The sequence below is a fragment of the Rana temporaria genome, chromosome 5 (assembly GCF_905171775.1).
Source record: "Rana temporaria chromosome 5, aRanTem1.1, whole genome shotgun sequence".
NCBI lineage: Eukaryota > Metazoa > Chordata > Amphibia > Anura > Ranidae > Rana > Rana temporaria.
The window spans coordinates 164,162,499-164,183,199 of record NC_053493.1 but is presented as its reverse complement, the minus strand read 5'-3'; the positions used below and the strand labels follow the sequence as shown (position 1 = coordinate 164,183,199).

The following is a 20,701-nucleotide window of genomic DNA, read 5'->3' as shown; positions in this document are numbered from 1 at the left end:
TATCGCCGCTGCCGAAGCGCCCACCCCTGAAAAAATTTCAGCGGACGCCCATGGTGATGAGGGTAGCGCAGGTAGGCCTAGAAAGTTGGTGGTAATAGGGGGATTCTATAATCAGAAGGACTGATAGAATAATTTGTCACCAGGATCATCTCAACTGAATAGTTTGCTGTCTCCCTGGTAGATATGGGCGCCGTCAATAAATTTTTTTGTTTCATTCCGTTTCGTATTTCGATCATTCCGTTTCATTCCATTTCGATCTTATCGGATCTTCATCGGAGCTGCTCCGATGAAGATCTGATAAGATCGAAACATGTAAGCATAACGCTTATCAGCGATGAAGCAGGACTGACCATCATTCCAGCCACCCAACTATATTTTTACTGGAGGTTCTTTCTCCCAACCTGAGAATTTTTATATTCCAGCATACATCCCTTTAAGGACATTCTCCTGAGATACACAGCAAGGAATTAAAACTGCATGCTGATTCTTTACTGCCTATTTACACTGCCATCTACTGGCCTCTCCATAAAGGATTTCTTCTACCCTGGAACCTAATCCCCTGGTTGCTGTATGCCTAGGACCAGGGATGGACTGGCCATTGGGACTACAGGGAGTTTCCCGGTGGGCCGATGGCTCAATTGGCCGGCTTCAGTGACAGCGGAACGCCTCCCCCCTCCGCTCCTCTGTCTCTCCCTCCCCGCAGCGCTCACCTCCTCTCCCTCCCCACAGCACTCACCTGGGGGGAACAAAGAAGCAGGGGGAGGAGCAGAGGAGCAGGGTGGATGACAGAGGAGCATGACAGCTGACTCAACAGCTATGGCCTGGGAGTTTCTCACTTCTGCCTAATCTTGTCCCATAAGGGGGTGCACCGAACTGATTCTTTGTCCCGGGTGAAAAAATGTCTAGCTTCCCCACTGGCACTGCCTATAAGAGTACCAGTACCAGGTGTTCTACTCTAATAAATAGAATAGCTAGTGGCTAGTGAAGGGGGAGAGGGGGCTTGGGTGGCCGGGGGGTGCGGGAGTTGTCCGGCCGCCATGGGAGAGACCTGTCAAAGTGGGCCAGTCTGGATGAAGTCCAGGGCCAAATTTCTGTCCCAGTCCAGCCCTGCCTAGGACTTCAATTGAAGGTGCACTCCGTACCCTCCTGCTGGAGGAATTTGCAGACATGCCGGCTTTGTAACCAGAGGGAACTCTGTTATCTACAGAACGGAAAATCCTCCATGGGTGGTAAGAACTGAGCAACAAGCAGTTTCTGTGATACTGTGATCTTCCTTTCAGCTGTACTGACCTATGGTATACTTTGCTGACTGCAGCCTCTACAGCAATCTTTGCTTAGCTTAAACAGATCCTATTACATGTTAATCAAATGTCTCACTGCCAAACTAGCAGTGCTTTCAAATGATTTACCTGCTGTCGTCCACCATTGAATTGTAGCTTAATCTACTTCATCCCTATATGGAATATATCTCTGTGAACTAGTGATAGAATTTGACTGGAACTGATTTCAACATCACAGCTCTGTCTGTGGCTATATTATCCTTAATCCAGTCATGTAATATCCCTCATCATGCCCCAGCTCATTGACTGATCCCTTTAGGTGTATGTATGTAAGTTGTGTGTATGGCTGTGGTGACCACCGGTCCTGTTTAGACTAACGTCTAATTTTACTAGTGCTGTGGAGATACTGGCACTCTTGTGTTATTTAATGTGTTTTTTATGTGGATAATTAATAAATTGCAGTCCAATTTATCTGTATTCCTTTTTGACTAATTCTTTCTGAAACCGTTTGGTTTCACTCTCTCCCATTTTTGATATGCAGTATTAATTTAGAGGAATGCAGATAGTAGTATTTAATATTATATCTATGACTACTATCAAATCGGATAACATGACCTGGTCAGTGTGACTTATGCAGGATTGCTTCTTGTCACCTACCTCTGACTGCACTGGATGAATCACAAATGCCTATATTTTCATGAATTATTTTGTTTAACTATGTTACTTCCCTAAAAACAATTAAACTCAAGTTTAAGAGGTGCCATTGTGATGTCAACGTCAAGAAAGAAATCACACATTGTATAATTTTCATAGACTTGTAAAAACAAAGCAATAATGTGTACCTCAACATTTCAAAATGCGTGTTTATTGATAAAGTGCAGATTAATTAAATGATTAATGAAACAGCTAGTCTGATCTAAAACGGCATTAAAACAAAACGTATATTTCATTTTGAAAGGGTGTTTGTAGCAAATCAGTCAATATCTGCACAGCAGAGATTGTTGTCTTGCATGTGTGCACTTCTGGATTCTCCAGAATATGAAAATAAATGCGCATGTGAGCTTTGGGAGTGTGACCTCAAAAAAGACTACTTCGGGAAAACAGAAAGGAGGATTATAGTAGAAACCTTTTTTTAACAACCAAGAAGTATTGAACACTGTGTGATTTAACTCATTATTATTTTAAACAAAGGCCTACTATATTAAAACCACTGCATGTGTTCTTTCACATTGTAACTCAGGCTGGACAAGACTCCTCCCCCAAGACTAAAACATTTGTTTGTGATTGCATAGAAGATGTGGAAACTATAACTGGCCTGACACCTGTGGCCTCTGATAAAGGTCACCTTGTTAAGCAAGGAAATTATTATTTTCTTGCAAGTACAGTAAATGTGTGGGTGACTTCTCTTTTAACCTGATTAGCACATACAATCTATTCCCAGTTGTAGGATTACGCCTGAAAGCCTGTATTGGCATTTTCAGAACTCTTCAATGTTAGTATGTGTAGTACACAATGTATGCTAATATCTTCCAATACAAGAAAAAATATGGTTTATTACAGATGGGGCACTGAAGAAAGGTGTAATTTCAAAGAAAATACCATCATTTGGGGAGCTTTAACATTCTCTAACCTCTGGGATTTACATGTTGTATAATGATAGGGTTCTTTCAAATTATGTTCAACATACTATATTAAGGAAATCTTGTCCAAATTAGATTCATTGGTATTAACGGACCCTGAAGCACAGTGGATGAGTTGGGATGTCACAAGTATATATACTTCTATTACCATAGGTGTGCATAGCCCATTGCATTAGGGTGTGCACTCCAAAGCTCAAACAGCCTCACCTGCATGGGGCAGTGAATGAATGGGAATTGCTCTGTGCTGTGTGGCTTCCTGGGGCAGTGAATGAATGGGAATTGCTCTGTGCTGTGTGGCTTCCTGTGTATTTACACACTGAAGCATAGTAAACACAGTTTACTATGCTTTGGTTATGAATGTACACAGTGATCAAGTGTGTAAACTGTGTTCATTTAGAAAAGGAAGGGGCTAGCAAATTATATATTTACTAGCCCCTATCCTGCTCTCCATCCTGAAACATCCCCTCCAGTAGGGATGAGCCGAACACCCCCCTGTTCGGTTCACACCAGAACCTGCGTACACACCAAATGTTCGTGTGAAATTTAGAACCCCATTAAAGTCTATGGGACTCGAACATTTGAAATCTAAAGTGCTAATTCTAAAGGCTAATATGCAAGTTATTGTCCTAAAAAGTGTTTGGGGACCTGGGTCCTGCCCCAGGGGACATGTATCAATGCAAAGAAAAGTTTTAAAAACAGCCGTTTTTTCGGGAGCAGTGAATTTTATAATGCTTAAAGTGAAACAATAAAAGTGAACTATTCCTTTACATTTCATACATAGGGGGGTGTAAGGTATGCCTGTGAAATAGCGCATGTTTCCCATACTTAGAATTGTCTCTGCACAAAGTGTAATTTCTGATGGAAAAAAAGTCATTTAAAAATGACTTGCGGCTATAATGAATTGTCAGCTCCCGGCAATTCAGAGAGAATTGATTCATTTAAAAAAGCGTGAGGGTCCCCCCAAATTCAATTACCAGGCCCTTCAGGTCTGGTATGGATCTTAAGGGGAACCCCGCCGTCAATTTAAAAAAAAATGACATGGGGTTCCCCCCAAATATCCATTCCAGACCCTTTAGGTCTGGTGTGGATTTTAAGGGGAACTCCACCCCAAATAAAAAAAAATGGCATGGAGTTCCCCCAAAAATCCACACCAGACCCCTCATCCGAGCATGTAACCTGGCCAGCCGCAGAAAAGAGGGAGGACGAGAGAGCGCCCCCCCTCCTGAACCGTACCAGGCAATATGCCCTCAACATGGGGAGGATGTCCCCATGTTGATGGGAACAAGGGCCTCATCCCCACAACCCTGGCCGGTGGTTATGGGGGTCTGCGGGCGGGGGGGTTATCAGAATCTGGAAGACCCCTTTAACAAAGGGGACCCCCAGATCCTGCCCCCCCTATGTGAATTGGTAATGGGGTACATTGTACCCCTACCATTTCACAAAGGAAGTGTAAATAATTGTAAAAAACACACACACCGTGAAAAAAAGTCATTTATTAAAAAGAAAGAAAAAAAATCCAGCTGTGGTAATCCACTCTCGATCCCTGCTCCAACGTTGTCGGTATCCAGCGACGGGTGATCTCCTCTCCGTGGGGTTCAGCGATGAGAAGATCCATCCAGGTCCGGGATCCAGAGCGCAGCATCGCCAGACGCCCGTCTCCACCGGAGACAGCCCGGCGAATGACGCGGCTGGAGCTAGTGACATTTCTTATATAGGTGAGGCGGGGCCCCCTGTCATGTGACCCCCACCCCCTCTGACACAAGTGACGTGTCAGAGGGGGACAGGGTCACGTGACGGGCTCTCTCGTCCCCCCCTCTTTTCTGCAGCCGGCCAGGTTACATGCTCGGATAAGGGGTCTGGTGTGGATTTTTGGGGGAACTCCAAGCCATTTTTGTTTTTTAATTTGGAGTTCCCCTTAAAATCCACACCAGACCTGAAGGGTCTGGAATGGATATTTGGGGGGAACCCCACGTAATTTTTTTTAAAATTGACGGTGGGGTTCCCCTTAATATCCATACCAGACCTGAAGGGCCTGGTAATTGAATTTGGGAGCCGACAATTCATTATAGTCGCGAGTCATTTTTAAATAACTTTTTTCCTTCAGAAATGACACTTTGTGCAGAGACGGTTCTAAGTACGGGAAACATGCGCTATTTCACAGGCATACTTTACACCCCCCCCCCCCAGGTACGAAATTTAAAAGAATATTTCACTTTTATTGTTTCACTTTAAGCATTATTAAATTCACTGCTCCCGAAGAACAGCCATTTTTAAAACTTTTTTTGCATTGATACATGTCCCCTGGGGCAGGACCGAGGTCCCTAAACACTTTTTAGGACAATAACTTGCATATTAGCCTTTAGAATTAGCACTTTAGATTTCTCCCATAGACTTTAACAGGGTGTTCCGAGGCTTTTCGAATTTGCTGCAAACACCCCAAATTGTTTGTTGTTCGGCGAACAGGCAATGTTCGAGTCGAACATGAGTTTGACTCAAACTCAAAGCTCATCCCTACCCTCCAGCAGCTGGGGGGAGAGGAGCGAAGCCAGCAGCACTACAGGGCAGTAAATAAGTAGTGGTATCTGTGCTGTGTAACAAAGTAGGAGGGGGAAGGGAGTGAGGTAGCAAGTGGATATACAAAAATAAGAGCGAAAGGCAAAATATACTGAATAAAATATGGACCTGACATAGGTCAGTATATCACAGTGTATAACAATGTAACAAGTGAACAAAAAACAATATGTTAAATCACAAAATCAACGAAAAAATATAAATTGTAAGTCCAATATAGCATAAACCAAAAGTGAAACTGATTGCTGAAATAAAGTCTATATGTGGTGAATCCTGCCACCAAACTAGGTACGAGTGCTTGAAAGAAATTGCTTCAGTGATAAACACCTCAGTGTCTGCAAGCAGCTCACCTCACTGCTGTTAGACAAACAGCATGGATAGTCACAGATGTAAATGGAGGTGATAGTTGCAGTGCTTTGATTGTCTCCTTTAATTTGCTAAATGATCTCCGTAGCAGATGTATGGCATGCAGAAAAATGGAGAGAAAACGTTCATAGCATGACTCTGTTAGACATCCACAATGTGGCCGGGATGGGTCACACAATGATGCATTCACTTATGTAAAAGGGAGCGTGGGCGTCAATCCACGAACGCCGAGTTCATAAGCCCTTCTATGTAAACCTGGGTCCGCTCTGCCTCCCGGCCGTATACACATAGTAACTCAGTAGATGGCGGTATGGACAAGAGAAGGGAGACTCATAGCATAATTCCATAAAAGTGACACATTTATTGATGAAAAAAATACAGATAAACTTACATTTGCATATATTCTGCGGTATGAAGCATTCATGAGCGCCAAGCTCGTCTCCTGCCGTCAGACTGTGAGTGTGCCCAGTGCAGGGGGACCATCAAGGAGGGAAGTCTGGGTAGTAGGGGGAATTGGCTTGGCAAGTAGTGATTAGGGTGTGCCCAGGCACACCTGGTACACCCCCTGCACACGCCTATGTGTATTAATGCTTGCAACCATTGTTACAAGAATGGGTCTTTTACTCTGAGATGGAGGTTGAGCTCCTTATACAGTTTTTAAGTTACTGATTATTTTCAGAATAATTAATTTTCCTTTAGGCTTCTTTCAAATTAGCGTGTCTCCAAAGTCACATGATTTCCAGTGTGACTTTGGAGCACGACTTCTGGTGCCATTTTGAATCAACTTTACATTCTATGGATCAAAGTCGCATCAAAGGTCGCACCAAAGTAGGGCAGGCACCTTTTTAAAGTCACTGCGACTTGAACAGATGCCATTGAAAAGAGTGGTGTGCTAATTTGTCATTAAAAACTTTGATGTCCCCAGATTTGGTACAATATCGCTTATAGTAAAACCATTGGGGTTGATATACTAAAACTGAAGAGTGAAAAATCTGGTGCAGCTGTGCATGGTAAACAATCAGCCTCTAACTTCAGCTTGTTTAATTAAGCTTTGATAAAAAAAAAACTGGAAGCTGATTGGTTTCTATGTAAACATGCACCAGATTTAACACTCTCTAGTTTTAGTAAATCAACCTCATGGTGTCTTTTTTGCACAATTTGGTGTTGCACAATGCTTACAAACATGACAGATCTATATGCAAAACCATACGATTGCAAACAGTTGTTAGTCTTTAATAGTTTCCATCCCGCTTCAAATAGAGATGAGCTTCGAGTTTGAGTCAAACTCATGTTCAAATCGAACATTGCCTGTTCAGCGAACAGCGAACAATTTGAGGTGTTCGCGGCAAATTCGAAAAGCCGCGGAACACCCGGTAAAAGTCTATGGGAGAAATCGAAAGTGCTAATTTTCTATTTCAATATTTTTATTAAAGAAAAGAAATCCAAGAAAGGACAAAATAGTCAGCATACATAGGCCAATCTTCCAACATTTACAGTTTCCAACAAAAAGCAATTCTATTCAACATACAGTATCAATACCTTGTGCAAAAAAAAAAAAAAACCCTATAGGAATCTGAATACAGTCACAAGATAAAACAAAAGTGGGGTAAGGATCAAGGGAAAATAACAAGTAAGACATAACATGGAATCTTTATACAATTCCTGAGAATCTTAAAGCGGTTGTAAACCCGCATCAAAAAAAAATTTTTTCCTCCTGCAAGGCAAAAGTCATAATGAGCTAATATGCACCGCATATTAGCTCATTATGAAATACTAAACTCGGAACGAGGTGTGTAAAACTTACCTGGTTCACGCCGAGCGAGAAATCTTGCTCCGGCGTGTCTTCCAGGTATCGCCGCTCCAGCGCTGTGATTGGCTGGAGCGGCGATGACGTCACTCCCGCGCGTGCGCACGGGAGATTTAAATTTGGCAAGGTCCGGCGGCTGTCGGTCCTTTTAGCCGAGGATCCCCCCTGCGCATGCGCCGCTGCAATCAGCGGCGCATTGCGAGGGGAATATCTCCTAAACCGTGCAGGTTTAGGAGATATTCTTTATACCTACAGGTAAGCCTTATTATAGGCTTACCTGTAGGTAAAAGTAAAAAAAAGTGGGTTTACAACCACTTTAAGGCCAAACAAGGTTCCAAAGCGACCTAGTATAAATTGAAAACAAATACATTCAAGTATAAATAGGGGGAGAGAGAGAGGGAAATAAAGAGGAAATAAAATAAAAAAATTAAAATAAAAGTAAAAGAGGGTCAGACCAGAGCTCATTGGGGAACCGAAATATAATGGATCCACGGGTCCCAGATTTTATCAATTTTTTTTTAGTTATTATGGAGTATGTGTGTGAGTTTGTCATTTACCATAATCCAATTAACTTTATTTTTAACATAGTCCAGAGGAATACCCAATTGTTTCCACTGACGGGCTATTGCTATTCTCGCCGCTAACAATATATACGTGATTAATTTCATAGATGACCTGGGCACTTCATCAGGCAATCTATGAAACAAGGCTATCTCGGGGGATCTACGGATATTTACCTCCATCACTAAATGTATCAAATTAAATATCCTAATCCAAAACCTAGTCACCGTAGGGCACTGCCACCAGGCGAAGCGGATGCATGCATTTTAGCCACCCTAGTCGGTACCAGATACCAACGTAACAGCGTTTTATAGTTGGCTTCAATTAATGTGGTATTGATGAAAACTTTAGATAAATTATAAGCCATATCTTGCCAATCTGATAAATCAATAGCAATATTCAGGTATTTTTCCCACTGCTTCATATAGGGGAGTTTTGAGTTTGGTTCAGCGAGGGACGAATAGACCGCAGATATCCGCCCCTTCAATAGCCCCTTTGCCTGGAAAACCAACTCAAATGTTGTAAGTGTAAGTGGTTCAGTAATAAGATTAAGCTTACATCTGACGAAAGATACAATTTGATTAAATCTAAATATTTCACTATCAGGTACCTGCAACTCGTCCTTAAAATATTGGAAACAATGTATCTGATAACCATTAAGGTAATCACCAATTCTAAGCAATCCCTTATTCAGCCACCAATGAAATTATTTTGGCACCAACCCAGGTGGGAACCCCGGGTTGCAAAAAATGGGAGCTAAAGGAGTGTGTGGAGATGCTAAAGATGCCCGGTGACGCACTCTGTCCCAAACCGCCAATGAATGTGATAAAGAAGGGCATAATATAGGAGGGCGTAATCGACTGGGAAGCCACATCAATGATCCTATGGCCAATGGGTGACAGGAAAGCGCCTCAATCGAGACCCAAAGAGGCATGGATCCTGCCGCTGTAGTGTAGGCAAGTTGGGCAATCTGAGCAGCTTGAAAATAATTTTGCAAATTAGGAAGACCCAGACCCCCTTTTAGTTTAAGGGCATATAAAGTCTGTTTGCTCAGTCGAGATCTTCTATTACCCCATATGAAGCGGAGGACCTCGGCTTGTAGACACTGCAAGTCTCCTCTCGGGACAGCCACTGGTAGAGTTAGAAAATAATAGAGTAGCCTGGGTAAAAGCGTCATTTTGACAGAATTGATTCTGCCAAACCATGATAAGGAATAATATGCCCATCGGCGAAGATCATCTTTCAGTTTTTTAAACAAAGGGGGTAATTAGCTTTGTAAAGCGTCTCAATAGAAGACGTTATTTGGACCCCTAAATAAGAGAGAATGTGGTGCCCATTGAAAATTAAAATCATCCCGAAGGCTCTGCACCGTGGAGTGGGGAAGGGAGACATTGAGGGCCGTTGTTTTGTTAGGGTTCAAGGAGAGACCAGAGAGCCTAGAAAACTGATCCAATAATGATAGTAGATGGGGGAGAGTAACTTTAGGGTTGGTAATATACATAAGAACATCATCAGCAAATAGGGCACATTTATGGACTTGTTGCCCACAACTGATACCAGAAATACTAGGGTGGGACCGAATTGCAATTGCTAAGGGTTCGATGGCGAGTGCAAAAAGTAAAGGTGAAAGCGGGCATCCCTGTCTCGTGCCACGCTTGATAGCAATTGGCAACGATTTATAACCCCTTATCGAAACCTGAGCTGATGGAGATCCATATAAAGTTTTCAGCAAGGATAAAAAGTTAGGGCCAAACCCAAAAATCTCTAAAGTAGTAAATAAATAATTCCAATTTACACTATCAAAAGCCTTATGGAGGTCTAATGAAAGAAGTAGAAGCTCCCGAGATAGGGGGGAATCCCAGTTAGACCGGACAGCTTAAATCAACGTTATAGTTCTACGAATTTGGTCTAGTGTTTGGCGCCCAAAAATGAATCCCGACTGATCTTTATAAATATATCTCACCAAAAATGTGTTTAGGCGTAAATCTAGAAGTTTCGTAATGATTTTCAAATCACAATTGATTAATGAGATGGGACGATAGTTAAGAACATCAGTAGAATCCTTATTGGGTTTAGGAATAACGCTAATGAAAGCCTTATTCTCATCTAGAGGGACCACGCCTCCGCTCCGCAAAGAATTAAAATAAAGGGCCATATGCAGGGCCATATGTGGGACCAGCTGTTCTGAGAATTTCTTGTAGTAATTGTTAGGGAGACTATCCGATCCTGGTGACTTAGAAAGTGACAGTGTTTTAATGGTGTTACATATCTCTTCACAAGAGAAAGGCTGGTCCATTAATTCTCTATGCACCTCTTCAATAGAGGGGACAGATAGACTCCCCAGAAACCCCCTAATGGACGAAGAAGAAGCCTCCTGGGGTTGTCCATAGAGATCAGCATAAAAATTGTGGAATTCTTGGAGAATCTTTTCAGGATTTTGGGAAATATGTCCCCCTGAAAGTCTTATTTTCGGCAAAGCCGAATGGGAACATCTAGGGGTAAGTTTATGTGCCAATAAGGATCCCGGGCGATCTCGCCAAGTGAAAAACCTATGATTGGACCAGCGTAATTGCTTCTCAGCTTTTGTGGTGAGGCAAATATTAAGTTCCAAGCACGCTTGTTCAAGCTTGGTCAACAGATCAGGGGATGGAGAATGTTTATGGTGGGCAGCAAGAGCTTCATATTCCCTAGTTTTGGAAGCTATCAATTCTCCTCGTGCTTTTTTTATCCTGGAAGATAACTGTGTGAGGAACCCTCTAACAGATACTTTATGTGCTGCCCAGTTAATTGCAGGGGTAGTATCTTCTGCCTTATTAAACTCAAAGTATGATTTTATTTGGGTAGAAATATCAAGGCATATACAGCCGTCCAATGACTACCCTGGAAAGCTTATGCCACAAACGAGAACAAGTCCCACACACTACCTCATTAGCCTACTCCTGGCTCATACAGCCACCACAAACTGAGATGTACGGGCATAAACTGCGGTGGGAGAGAGACCTGGGAGTAGACATAGATGACTCACAATGGGAGAGGGCTTGCATCCTTTCGCACAAATGCTCCTTGAGCACTAGATATCAGGAGATCTCATACAAGATACTTACACAATGGTACATTACACCACAAAGAGCCAAACAATGGTTCAACAACGCTTCAGACATCTGTTGGCGTTGCAAAAAGGAAGTAGGTTCCTTCATACACGTATGGTGGGAGTGCCCTGGGATTTGTACCTACTGGCAAAATTTGATTAAATGGATAAGACACATTACTGAAACTACGATTACTCTTGATGCTGCTGCATGCCTGCTCCACATAAATCATCTTCCAATAAGCAAATACAAAACAAAACATTACCAGACATTTATTAAACACAGCCAAAACCCTCATTCCCCTTCATTGGAAATCGACTCAAGCCCCAGGGATCAGGGACTGGTTAGATAGAGTTGCATACATATATAAAATGGAGGAAATAGTAGCCATGAAACAAGAGAGGAGCTCTAACTTTAATGATGTGTGGCAACCATGGTTCCTGTTTACCTATTCTGCTGAATACCAAACACAGTACCAATGACCCTATTATGTGCCTCCCTCATGCTTGTACCGAATTCAATGTCTGTCCTCATTAACTATCTGATTGTTCAAAATTCTGGGTAAAGAGTTACACTATATCCATTAAGTCCGGATAACTTCCCTCCCCAAAGTCTCCCTCTCTCCCCTTCCCCCACACCCTCCCTCCCCCTTGTATCCCTCCCCTTCATCCCTCATCCCTCACCCCCCACCCTCCCTTCCCCTTCCTACTTTTCTCATTCTTGTATTCATAATTGCTCAACATACGTTTTGAATTGCATAATTTATGCCCTATCAGTTCATACCATGTCTTAGTGTCCGCTGACATATATTAGGTTTACTTGCTTTGTAAGAATTATCAACCTGTCAAAAATATGTCTACTGTATGACTTGTTTATTCTCTAATAAATATTCTTTGATTGAGAAAAAAAAAAGAAATATCAAGGCAAAAAGGATTCATTGCTGAGGAGGGATTCATTTAAACGCCAATGTGATTTGGCTATTTTAGTCGTCAGGTCTGAAAGTTGCAGTAAGACCGGGTCATGGTCAGACCATGGAGTGGAGACTATTTTGGCTGAATGTAATTTAGGTAGGAGTCCCGAGAGAAGAAAGACATGGTCAATACGAGAGTAGTGATTATGGGCTCTCGAAAAGTGGGAAAAGTCTCTAGAGGTTGGATTAGCTTCCCTCCAAGCATCAACAAGATCATAACGATACAATAACTGAGCAAACTTACGACTTTGTCTAGAAGGGGATCTAAAAGAAACTGTATGGGATTTGTCCATTATAAGATCTAAAGCCAAATTAGAATCTCCTGCTAAGATAACATTTCCTTCAAATTCAGGGGCCAAAGATTGTAATAAAGAACGAAAAAACGCTGCCTGATTCGTATTAGGAGCGTAATAAACCAAAAAAGTCACAACATTTTCTCCCAAATATCCCTTTACCAAAAGGTACCGTCCCTCCCGGTCTCTAATGACTTTAGTATCAGTGAAGGAAAGTCGATTGGAGAGCCACCCCCCCTTTTTTTCTGAGGCATTAGCAAAATAGCATATAGGAAAATCTTTATGAATGTACCGTGGAGTAAAAGAAGGAGCAAAGTGAGTCTCTTGTAAAGCAATAATATCAGCCCCCACAGATCTGTAATATGTGAGAGCCTTAATGCGTTTGGAGGGAGACCCTAAACCCTGAACATTATGAGAAATTAGGCGGATGTTGTCTAATTTAGGCATGAAAAAAATACAACAAAAATATTAATATTTAAACTCACCCCTCCATCCAAAAAAACAATCCAGAGGGACTGGACGAGTCTCTGGTTGACCCTCAAGAATACAAAGTAAAAAGAGTTAAAGTAAATGTAAAGAAAACAAAGAAAGGGAAAGTATTCAGGCCAGGAATCTCCCGACTCCGAGTAGCATCTAGAAAAAAAACAGGTCATTACAAACATACAACAACAGGTAATACAATGTCCCAGAACTAAATTTCTGGGGGTGGAGGAGTCTTTACCAAAACTAAGTAATGGAAAGAGTCCTACCAATAGGGAGAGTGCATAGACCCCTCCCGGCACTAAAATGAAATCAAACATTAAAGGCCCAAACCCATCTTAAATAAAACGAACCAGCTGTAAAACCAGTAGAAAACACATACAATAGTACAATTAACATCGTAATATCAAGCAATTCCAAAATATCTGAATAATGTGTAATAACAAATCTCAGACAACCATTAAAGCCATCAATAAGACACATTGTATAAAACAGACTCACCCCCCTGAAAAGGGGGGATGGGTAGGAAGATACACGCAGTGGCTAATGTCTATACATAGACCTCGGAAAAGCCACTGCTAAAAAGGGAAAAAGCAGTAGTGGTAGTTCAACCCTCAGGTCGCTCGACGGGAGGTTGTTGAATTTTTCCTCAAATGAGAAAACCAGAGTGGGGAAAGCGGGGGAGGAGAGCCACTGGATCTGTGCTGATTCCTAGATGATGGGCTGCGTGAAATAAAACCCAACTTCAGAAGAATATGTTCGCCATCATTAAAGGTCGAAAACGAATACGATTTGCCATTATAGGTAAACTGAAGCCGGAAAGGATAGTTCCATCTATAACGGATATTCCGGTCGATCAAGGGAGTGAGTAAAGGTTTGAAAGATCTTCGTTTCTGGATCGTGGCCTGAGAAATATCGGAAAAAACGTGTACCTTATAGCCATTAATTTCGAGATCCGGATGATCCCTAGCATAGCGCATGACCGCCTCCTTGACTTTGAAAAAATGGGACTTCACGATCACATCTCTGGGTGGACCCTCAGGTTTCGGAGGAACCAGAGCCCTATGTATACGATCTATCTCCATATGGATTTCATCAACGTTTGGAACAGCAAGTTGCATAAGAGCATAGGCACTGGAAGCAATGTCCCTTTCAGTTTCCGGGAGACCTCTGATACGGAAATTATATCGCCTAGCGCGATTTTCAAGGTCATCGATTTTTGTATACGCTTCCTCAAGGCGGTCTTGTAGATCAGTGATCCTATTGGAATTTTGGGACACTCTATGAATAGTATCATCCACCTTCGATTCAATACTCTCCAGGTTGAGCTGGTGGAAACTCAGAAGGATCATCAGAACTGTCCAAAATAAGATCATGGCTGCTAGCTTGGCTAAAGATAATGTCAGCCATCTCCTTATCTATAGCAGAGGAAGTACACGAGTCATGGCCTGGAGACAGGGCTGCAGCCTGAGAGGAAGAGCTAGCAGGGCTCAATGACACGCAGGTATTGATTATAATCTCACCTGCAGCTGCAGCGGTTTCAGAAGAACCTGTGACACAGCCTCCCTGTGTGGGGGAGTTCAGCTTTGCCTTCTGCTTCGGAGGCTGTGAGGGCTGGGATACATTGCTTCCTCCGATCGTCTGAGACATGTGGGAGCTAGAGCCAGTCGCCATTTTGTTGTCTTTGCTCGCCGCCCGAGTGGAATTGCGGCAGCCGCCCTGGGACCTCCCGGACTGCCGATACGACATGCGGCAGATCGTCCGTCCTCACAGGGATATAGGTAAGCGAAAGAGCCGGATGGGTGTGCTGGGGGAGCCGCTGAAAGTAGCTATACGTGCCGGGGGTGTGCGGATCAGCTCATGGAGACATCCACCTGAGCTGATCCGCAAGTGCTAATTTTAAAGGCTAATATGCAAGTTATTGTCCTAAAAAGTGTTTGGAGACCTGGGTCCTGCCCCAGGGGACATGTATCAATGCAAAAAAAAGTTTTAAAAACTGCAGTTTTTTCAGGAGCAGTGATTTTTTTTTTTGCTTATTTTTTTTTATTATCAACATTTTTATTAATTTTTCAACATTTCCATTTAACAACATATTACAATATATCATCCCATTATACAATGAACATCCTTATCTGTATCCCGTACCCCCCCCCCCCAGGAAAGAAAGAAAGAAAAGAAAGAGGAAAAAAAAGGGAGAAAAAATTATCCCCACCCTCACTTATTCCCCGTGGCTCTCTCCCCCCCTCCATACACGCCATTAACCCCTCTATAACTTATCGCTCATTATTCCTTATTACCCCATCACCTTCCCCTAAAAACACTTTTACCAAGTGTTTTAAATTTAAGGCCTCTAAAAAGCCATAAGGCCACTAATGACTTACCCACCCCCCCTTTTTTATATCCCACCCTTCCTCCCTTCCCTATTCCACACACACAAACCCAGAAAAAGGAAAAAAAAGCACACTCTTATATAATAAATTCCCACCCCACCCTCTGTGCCCCCCTCTCTTATACCTGTACAGGTGGGGGGTTAGGGGCCGTGCCGCACTGGAATTCATATCGAGAGCAAAAAGAAAAGAAAAAGAACCAACAAACAAGTTAGTCTCCACCCCCCACAGACTATCCACTTACGTTTTCCTGCAGCTCCTTAAATTATTCAATCTAGCGAGCGTTGTTCCCATTCTGACCATATTTCTCTAAACTTTTCCTTTCTATCTTTAACCCCTTGAAATACATCTCTCTGCCTCCATAATTAAATTCACTTCTCTCTTCCATTCAAGAATAGTTTGCCTTTTATCCTGTTTCCATAATCTAGGTATTAATAATTTTGCCGCGTTTAATAAATGAGGCGTAATACTCTCCTTATATGATCCCATGGACCTCGCTGACCCGTGGAATAGGACGTTTAAAGGTGTCAGTTCTATTTCCTCGGGAGATAGCCTTCCCACCCAAGGGGCAATCTCTTGCCAAAATCCTCTGATCTTTGGGCATGACCACCACAGGTGGAGTAGGGTACCCTCCTGTCCACATCCCCTCCAACACCTATTGTCCGCATGCCTATACATCTGTGCCAATCTTACTGGAGTTCTATACCACCTAGATAGAAATGTATAAGACATCTCCTGAATCTGTGAACTTACAGATGTCTAGTGTGCGGAATCAATAAGTTTTTTAATTTGTAGCGTGGTAAACCTGTGGTTTAGCTCTCCTTTGCAGTCTCTAATATAGTAAGGTGTTATTTTTCTCCGTGTCTCTAGGATTAATCTGTACATTTAAGACAGTAAGTGTTTGGCCTTCATTATCTTTACACATCTAGATTCAAATATAGTTAGCAAGTTAAGAGGCCTTATCCTGGTTTTCCACTTTTGAAAGAAGCACCCTAATTGGTGATACCTCCACTCCACCATTGGGACTGTTCCCAAGCTCCGCCTCAATTCTGGTAAGGAAATCAGGGTTCCACGTGGGGCAAATTTGCCGCATGTGGTATCCCCGTCCCTCCCCCAGGCCTTCATTGATCCTACTTCTTCGCCTGGGGGGAACCACAGGAATCCCTCCAGGGGAGCCAAGGGGGATATTCCAGGGGCATAATCTCCTGATTGATTTATTTTATCCCATATGCTTAATGTATTATCAGTTAAAGGTGACATCTATTTTGAGAGCCCTCTTTCTGCTAGGTTCCTTCCTGCCATAGTTTGCTCTAATTTTACCCATATTTTATTTGAGTGATCGTGATTCCAATTCAGTATACGTACTAGTGCCATTGCCCTATAATATGATGTTACATCTGGCAACCCCACTCCGCCCTCTGACTTTTCTCTACACAAAATTTCATAGGCTAATCTAGGGTGCTTATCATTCCACACAAAGGAAACAAAAGCCTTCCGTATGCCCTTAAAAATACTCTGTGGGAGGGGAATTGGCACTGTATGTAAGACATAAATTATTTTAGGTAATATGTTCATTTTTATTGCATGCACCCTTCCGAACCAAGTTAAAAACTGCCCCTTCCATTTCTGAAGGTCCTCTCTTACCCCTTCCATTAAGGCACCATAATTCAGATCGTATAGAAGTTTTGGGTCAGGCGTTGTATGCGTCCCTAAGTAGACTAGTGATTTTTTATTCTATACGAAGCGATATGCTTCTTGTAGAGTGTTCGCCATACTTAAAGATACATGGCTAGGGAATAATATGGACTTCTCCAAATTAATTTGAAAATTGGATAAGACCCCAAACCTAGATACTTCTTCCATCAGAGCGGGTAATGAAGTCTGTGGTGTGGATAAATAGAACAACAGGTCATCGGCATATGCCGAGACCTTATGTTCATCCGGCCCAATACACGTTCCCTGAATTCCGTTTTTTTTCTTATTTTGCAGAGAAAGGGTTCCAATATCATTGCAAATAGTGAGGGAGACAAGGGGCACCCTTGTCTCGTACCATTGTATATTTGGAAATAGTCTGACAAGGTGCCATTCACCTTTACTCTTGCTCTCGGGGACGCTCACAACGCCAGTACCCAACCCATCACACGATCTCCCACTCTCATCCACCTCAGGACCTCAGTCATAAACATCCAGTTAACCCTGTCGAAAGCTTTTTCGGCATCCATAGATAATATTATTCTGGGGGCTCTGTCCGGGCAGTATTGCATCTAATGGAGGACATTCAATGCTCTTATGGTGTTGTCTCTAGCTTCACGGCCCTTCATAAAGCCTGTTTGATCAGGGTGAACTAGCTTCACTAAATGATCCTGTAGCCTAAGTGCCAAAATTTTTGATAATAACTTCGTATCAGAATTGGTCTGATATTGGTCTATAATTGGCACAATGTTGGGGATCTTTTCCTGGTTTTGGGAGGACTGTGATGTGTGCCAATAATGCTTCTGGAGGGAGGGGATTCATAATGTTAATCGAATTGAAGTAATCACATATTGGGGCGCCCAGATTTTTTTTTATAAAATATAAATTTGTAAAGCCATCTGGCCCTGGGCTTTTTCCTATTGTTAAATTTGCTATTACTCCGTTCACTTCTTCCACTGTAATCGGCCTGTTTATTACCTTTGTTGCTTCAGGTGGCAGCGAAGGTAACTGAGTCCGCAATACATTCCCTAATCTCCCCCACTCGGTATTCATTAGTGGTGCTAGCCGATTCCTGTTGAATATTGTATAAATTCTCGTAGAATTTATGGAATTCTGCCGCAATTGCCTGTGTTTCTACTATTTTTTTTTTGTATAGTTAAATTATGAACATGTCTGGAATCTTGTTGTTTTTTAAGTTGTCTAGCTAAAAGACGACCGCATTTATTTCCCTGTTCATAGAACCGGTGTGCGTAGTATCTATATTTATTTCTGGTTTTCTGGTCTAAACATTGGGTCAATTTACTTTGCGCATCTTCCAGCCTCTTAGCGTCTGCTGGGTCCATGGAAGATTTATGTTTTATCTCTATCTTATTTATTTCTTCCAACAGATCTGTTATTTCTTTTTTTTCCTTGACCCCCAAGCTATCAATTCCCCCCTGATCGCTGACTTATGAGCCTCCCAAATAGCCTGTTCAGAAGTTTCCCCAGACACGTTCCTTTCAAAATAAGTTTTAATTTTAATGGTTAAGTCTTCCACAATGCGGCTGTCATCTAACAGTCTCTCATTTAATCGCCAAGTTCGTTCCAAGTGGCCCAATGACACTGGATGTAAGGTCATTATGACAGGTGCATGATCTGAAATCGTTATTAGTTCTATCGTACAAGATCTGATCCTTTCTAGGTAGAACTGGTCCACGAAGAAAAGATCTAGACGAGAGTACATATTGTGTATTTTAGAGTAGTAGCTATAGTCTTATTGTAAATAGTTTTTATTAAGAGTTTTACAATGATACAAAAAAAAAACCCCACAAAAGTCAGTCCGAGCAAGATAAGACATCAGATAGCCAACACCATGACATCAACACAGAGCAATTACTGTTAAATCATACCAATATGGCAGAAACACCCGTCCCACCCTCACCCCGAGCCCCAAAAGGGATCACACTGCCCCGGGGGAAGAAGGCCCGGGGCCCCTCCAAAGTAGTATTCGCCCCCATTTAAGTATCAGGAGCATGGACAGGCATATTGACCTATGCGGAGCTCTGGACCAGGAACGACTCAAACTGAGCGAAAGGGCCATCAATCCCTAGGAGCCAGAAGAGAGGGGAATACCCCCGTCTCCTAGTTCCAATACTAACATACATTAGACCCTTATATCGAAAAACAAAACAATGTTCAATCAACAAAGAAATGCCTAAATGACCTTTAAGGTCCATAACTAATTCGAAAGCTAAATCAAGTATACTGAATAAGTAGAGCAGTAGGGAAAAAGAAGAAAAAGGAAAAAAGAACAGATGAAGAAAGAGAAGAACAGAAAGTAGGGGAACAGGAGACACACGGAAGGCCAGTATGCAGAGGGTTCTAGAGTGAGCAGACAGAGTCAAAGGAGAACTCCAACGTATGAAGCCCAAGGCTCCCAGATAAGCTTGAAACCATCTACATTGTCCAAAATAATGTTGGAAATTTTCTCATTTGACATTATCCAGGAAATTTTACGTTTAGCCAATACAAAGGAAACTGATGGGGACTTCCAGGCCTTGGTAATAGTCATCTTGGCTCCCAAAAAGATGAAAAACACCAGTGCCTGTGTGTATTTGGAAATTTTAGGGATAGGGTTGTTGAGTAGGGCAATGGTGGGATCATGAGATATCCCCACTCCCGTGAGTTTTCTCATAAGGCAGAAAATTTTATGCCAAAAGGATCGAATTCTAGGGCATTCCCACAGTGTGTGGAGGAAGGAGCCAGTAAGCCCACAACCCCTAAAGCACAAGGGGGAGGATTGCGGGTAAAATTTTGCAATGCGAGTGGGGACCAAGTACCATCGGGTCATGACCTTGAGGCTCGCCTCAACAAGCGACACATTCAAAATGCCCTTGAAGGAGCGAGTCAAATTAGAATGCCACTTTTCTAATGGCCAATCGAGGTCAAGGTCACGATCCCAGCTCGTCATGTAGAGCGCTTTCTCCAGAGGCTCGGCCAGAGCTGAGTAAATTAAAGATATACCTCCTCTTGTGTCCATGGCCGAGGAACACCACTGCTCATAGGGGGTCACAGAAGGCTGATCCGGACAGGCCCTCCTAATCTGGTTCAAGCAGTGAGAGAGTTGGAAAAAGCGAAATTTCTCAGACGGAGGCATTTTAAGTCTAGAGGTGCAGTGGCCTAGAGTAAGGGGTCCGTTGGAGTTGAAAAAGTGTCCAATTCTGTATAAGCCTTTGTCAAGCCACCATTTGAAAGCAACTATGTCTAGACCGGGGGGGAATCGAGGGTTGTGGAAGATATGCGCCAGAGGGTGCCAATGGGATACCAGTGATTTTAGTTTGTGGAGTGAGTCACACAAGGACATAGAGTGGGAAAGTGTAGGAGCTAGCTATAGTCTTTTATCCCCTCATGCGTTACTCGCCATCCATCTACCAAGTGGGCAGTCCGTAAAAGCTGTTTTATGTATTTTAAAGCCTTGAATGATATAGGTGTTTTGCCTGTTGATGTTTCTATACTTGGATTTATTACTAAATTAATATCCCCCCCCCCCAAAATCAAAAATCCTTCTCTATACTTCTCTAGTGAT

General features: G+C 42.6%; 1 protein-coding gene across 1 annotated transcript in view; it reads left to right on the top strand.

Annotated features, from left to right (window-relative positions):
* The window catches only part of ABCA13 (ATP binding cassette subfamily A member 13), a 410,714-nt gene extending 404,078 nt beyond the window's left edge, over positions 1–6,636 (top strand). The window contains exons 22-23 of the mRNA XM_040354439.1: positions 2,521–2,659; positions 6,557–6,636. Coding sequence (XP_040210373.1) covers positions 2,521–2,659; positions 6,557–6,636 — 219 coding nt within the window. The remainder of the gene's footprint in view (positions 1–2,520; positions 2,660–6,556) is intronic.
* The last annotated feature ends 14,065 nt before the right edge of the window (positions 6,637–20,701 follow it).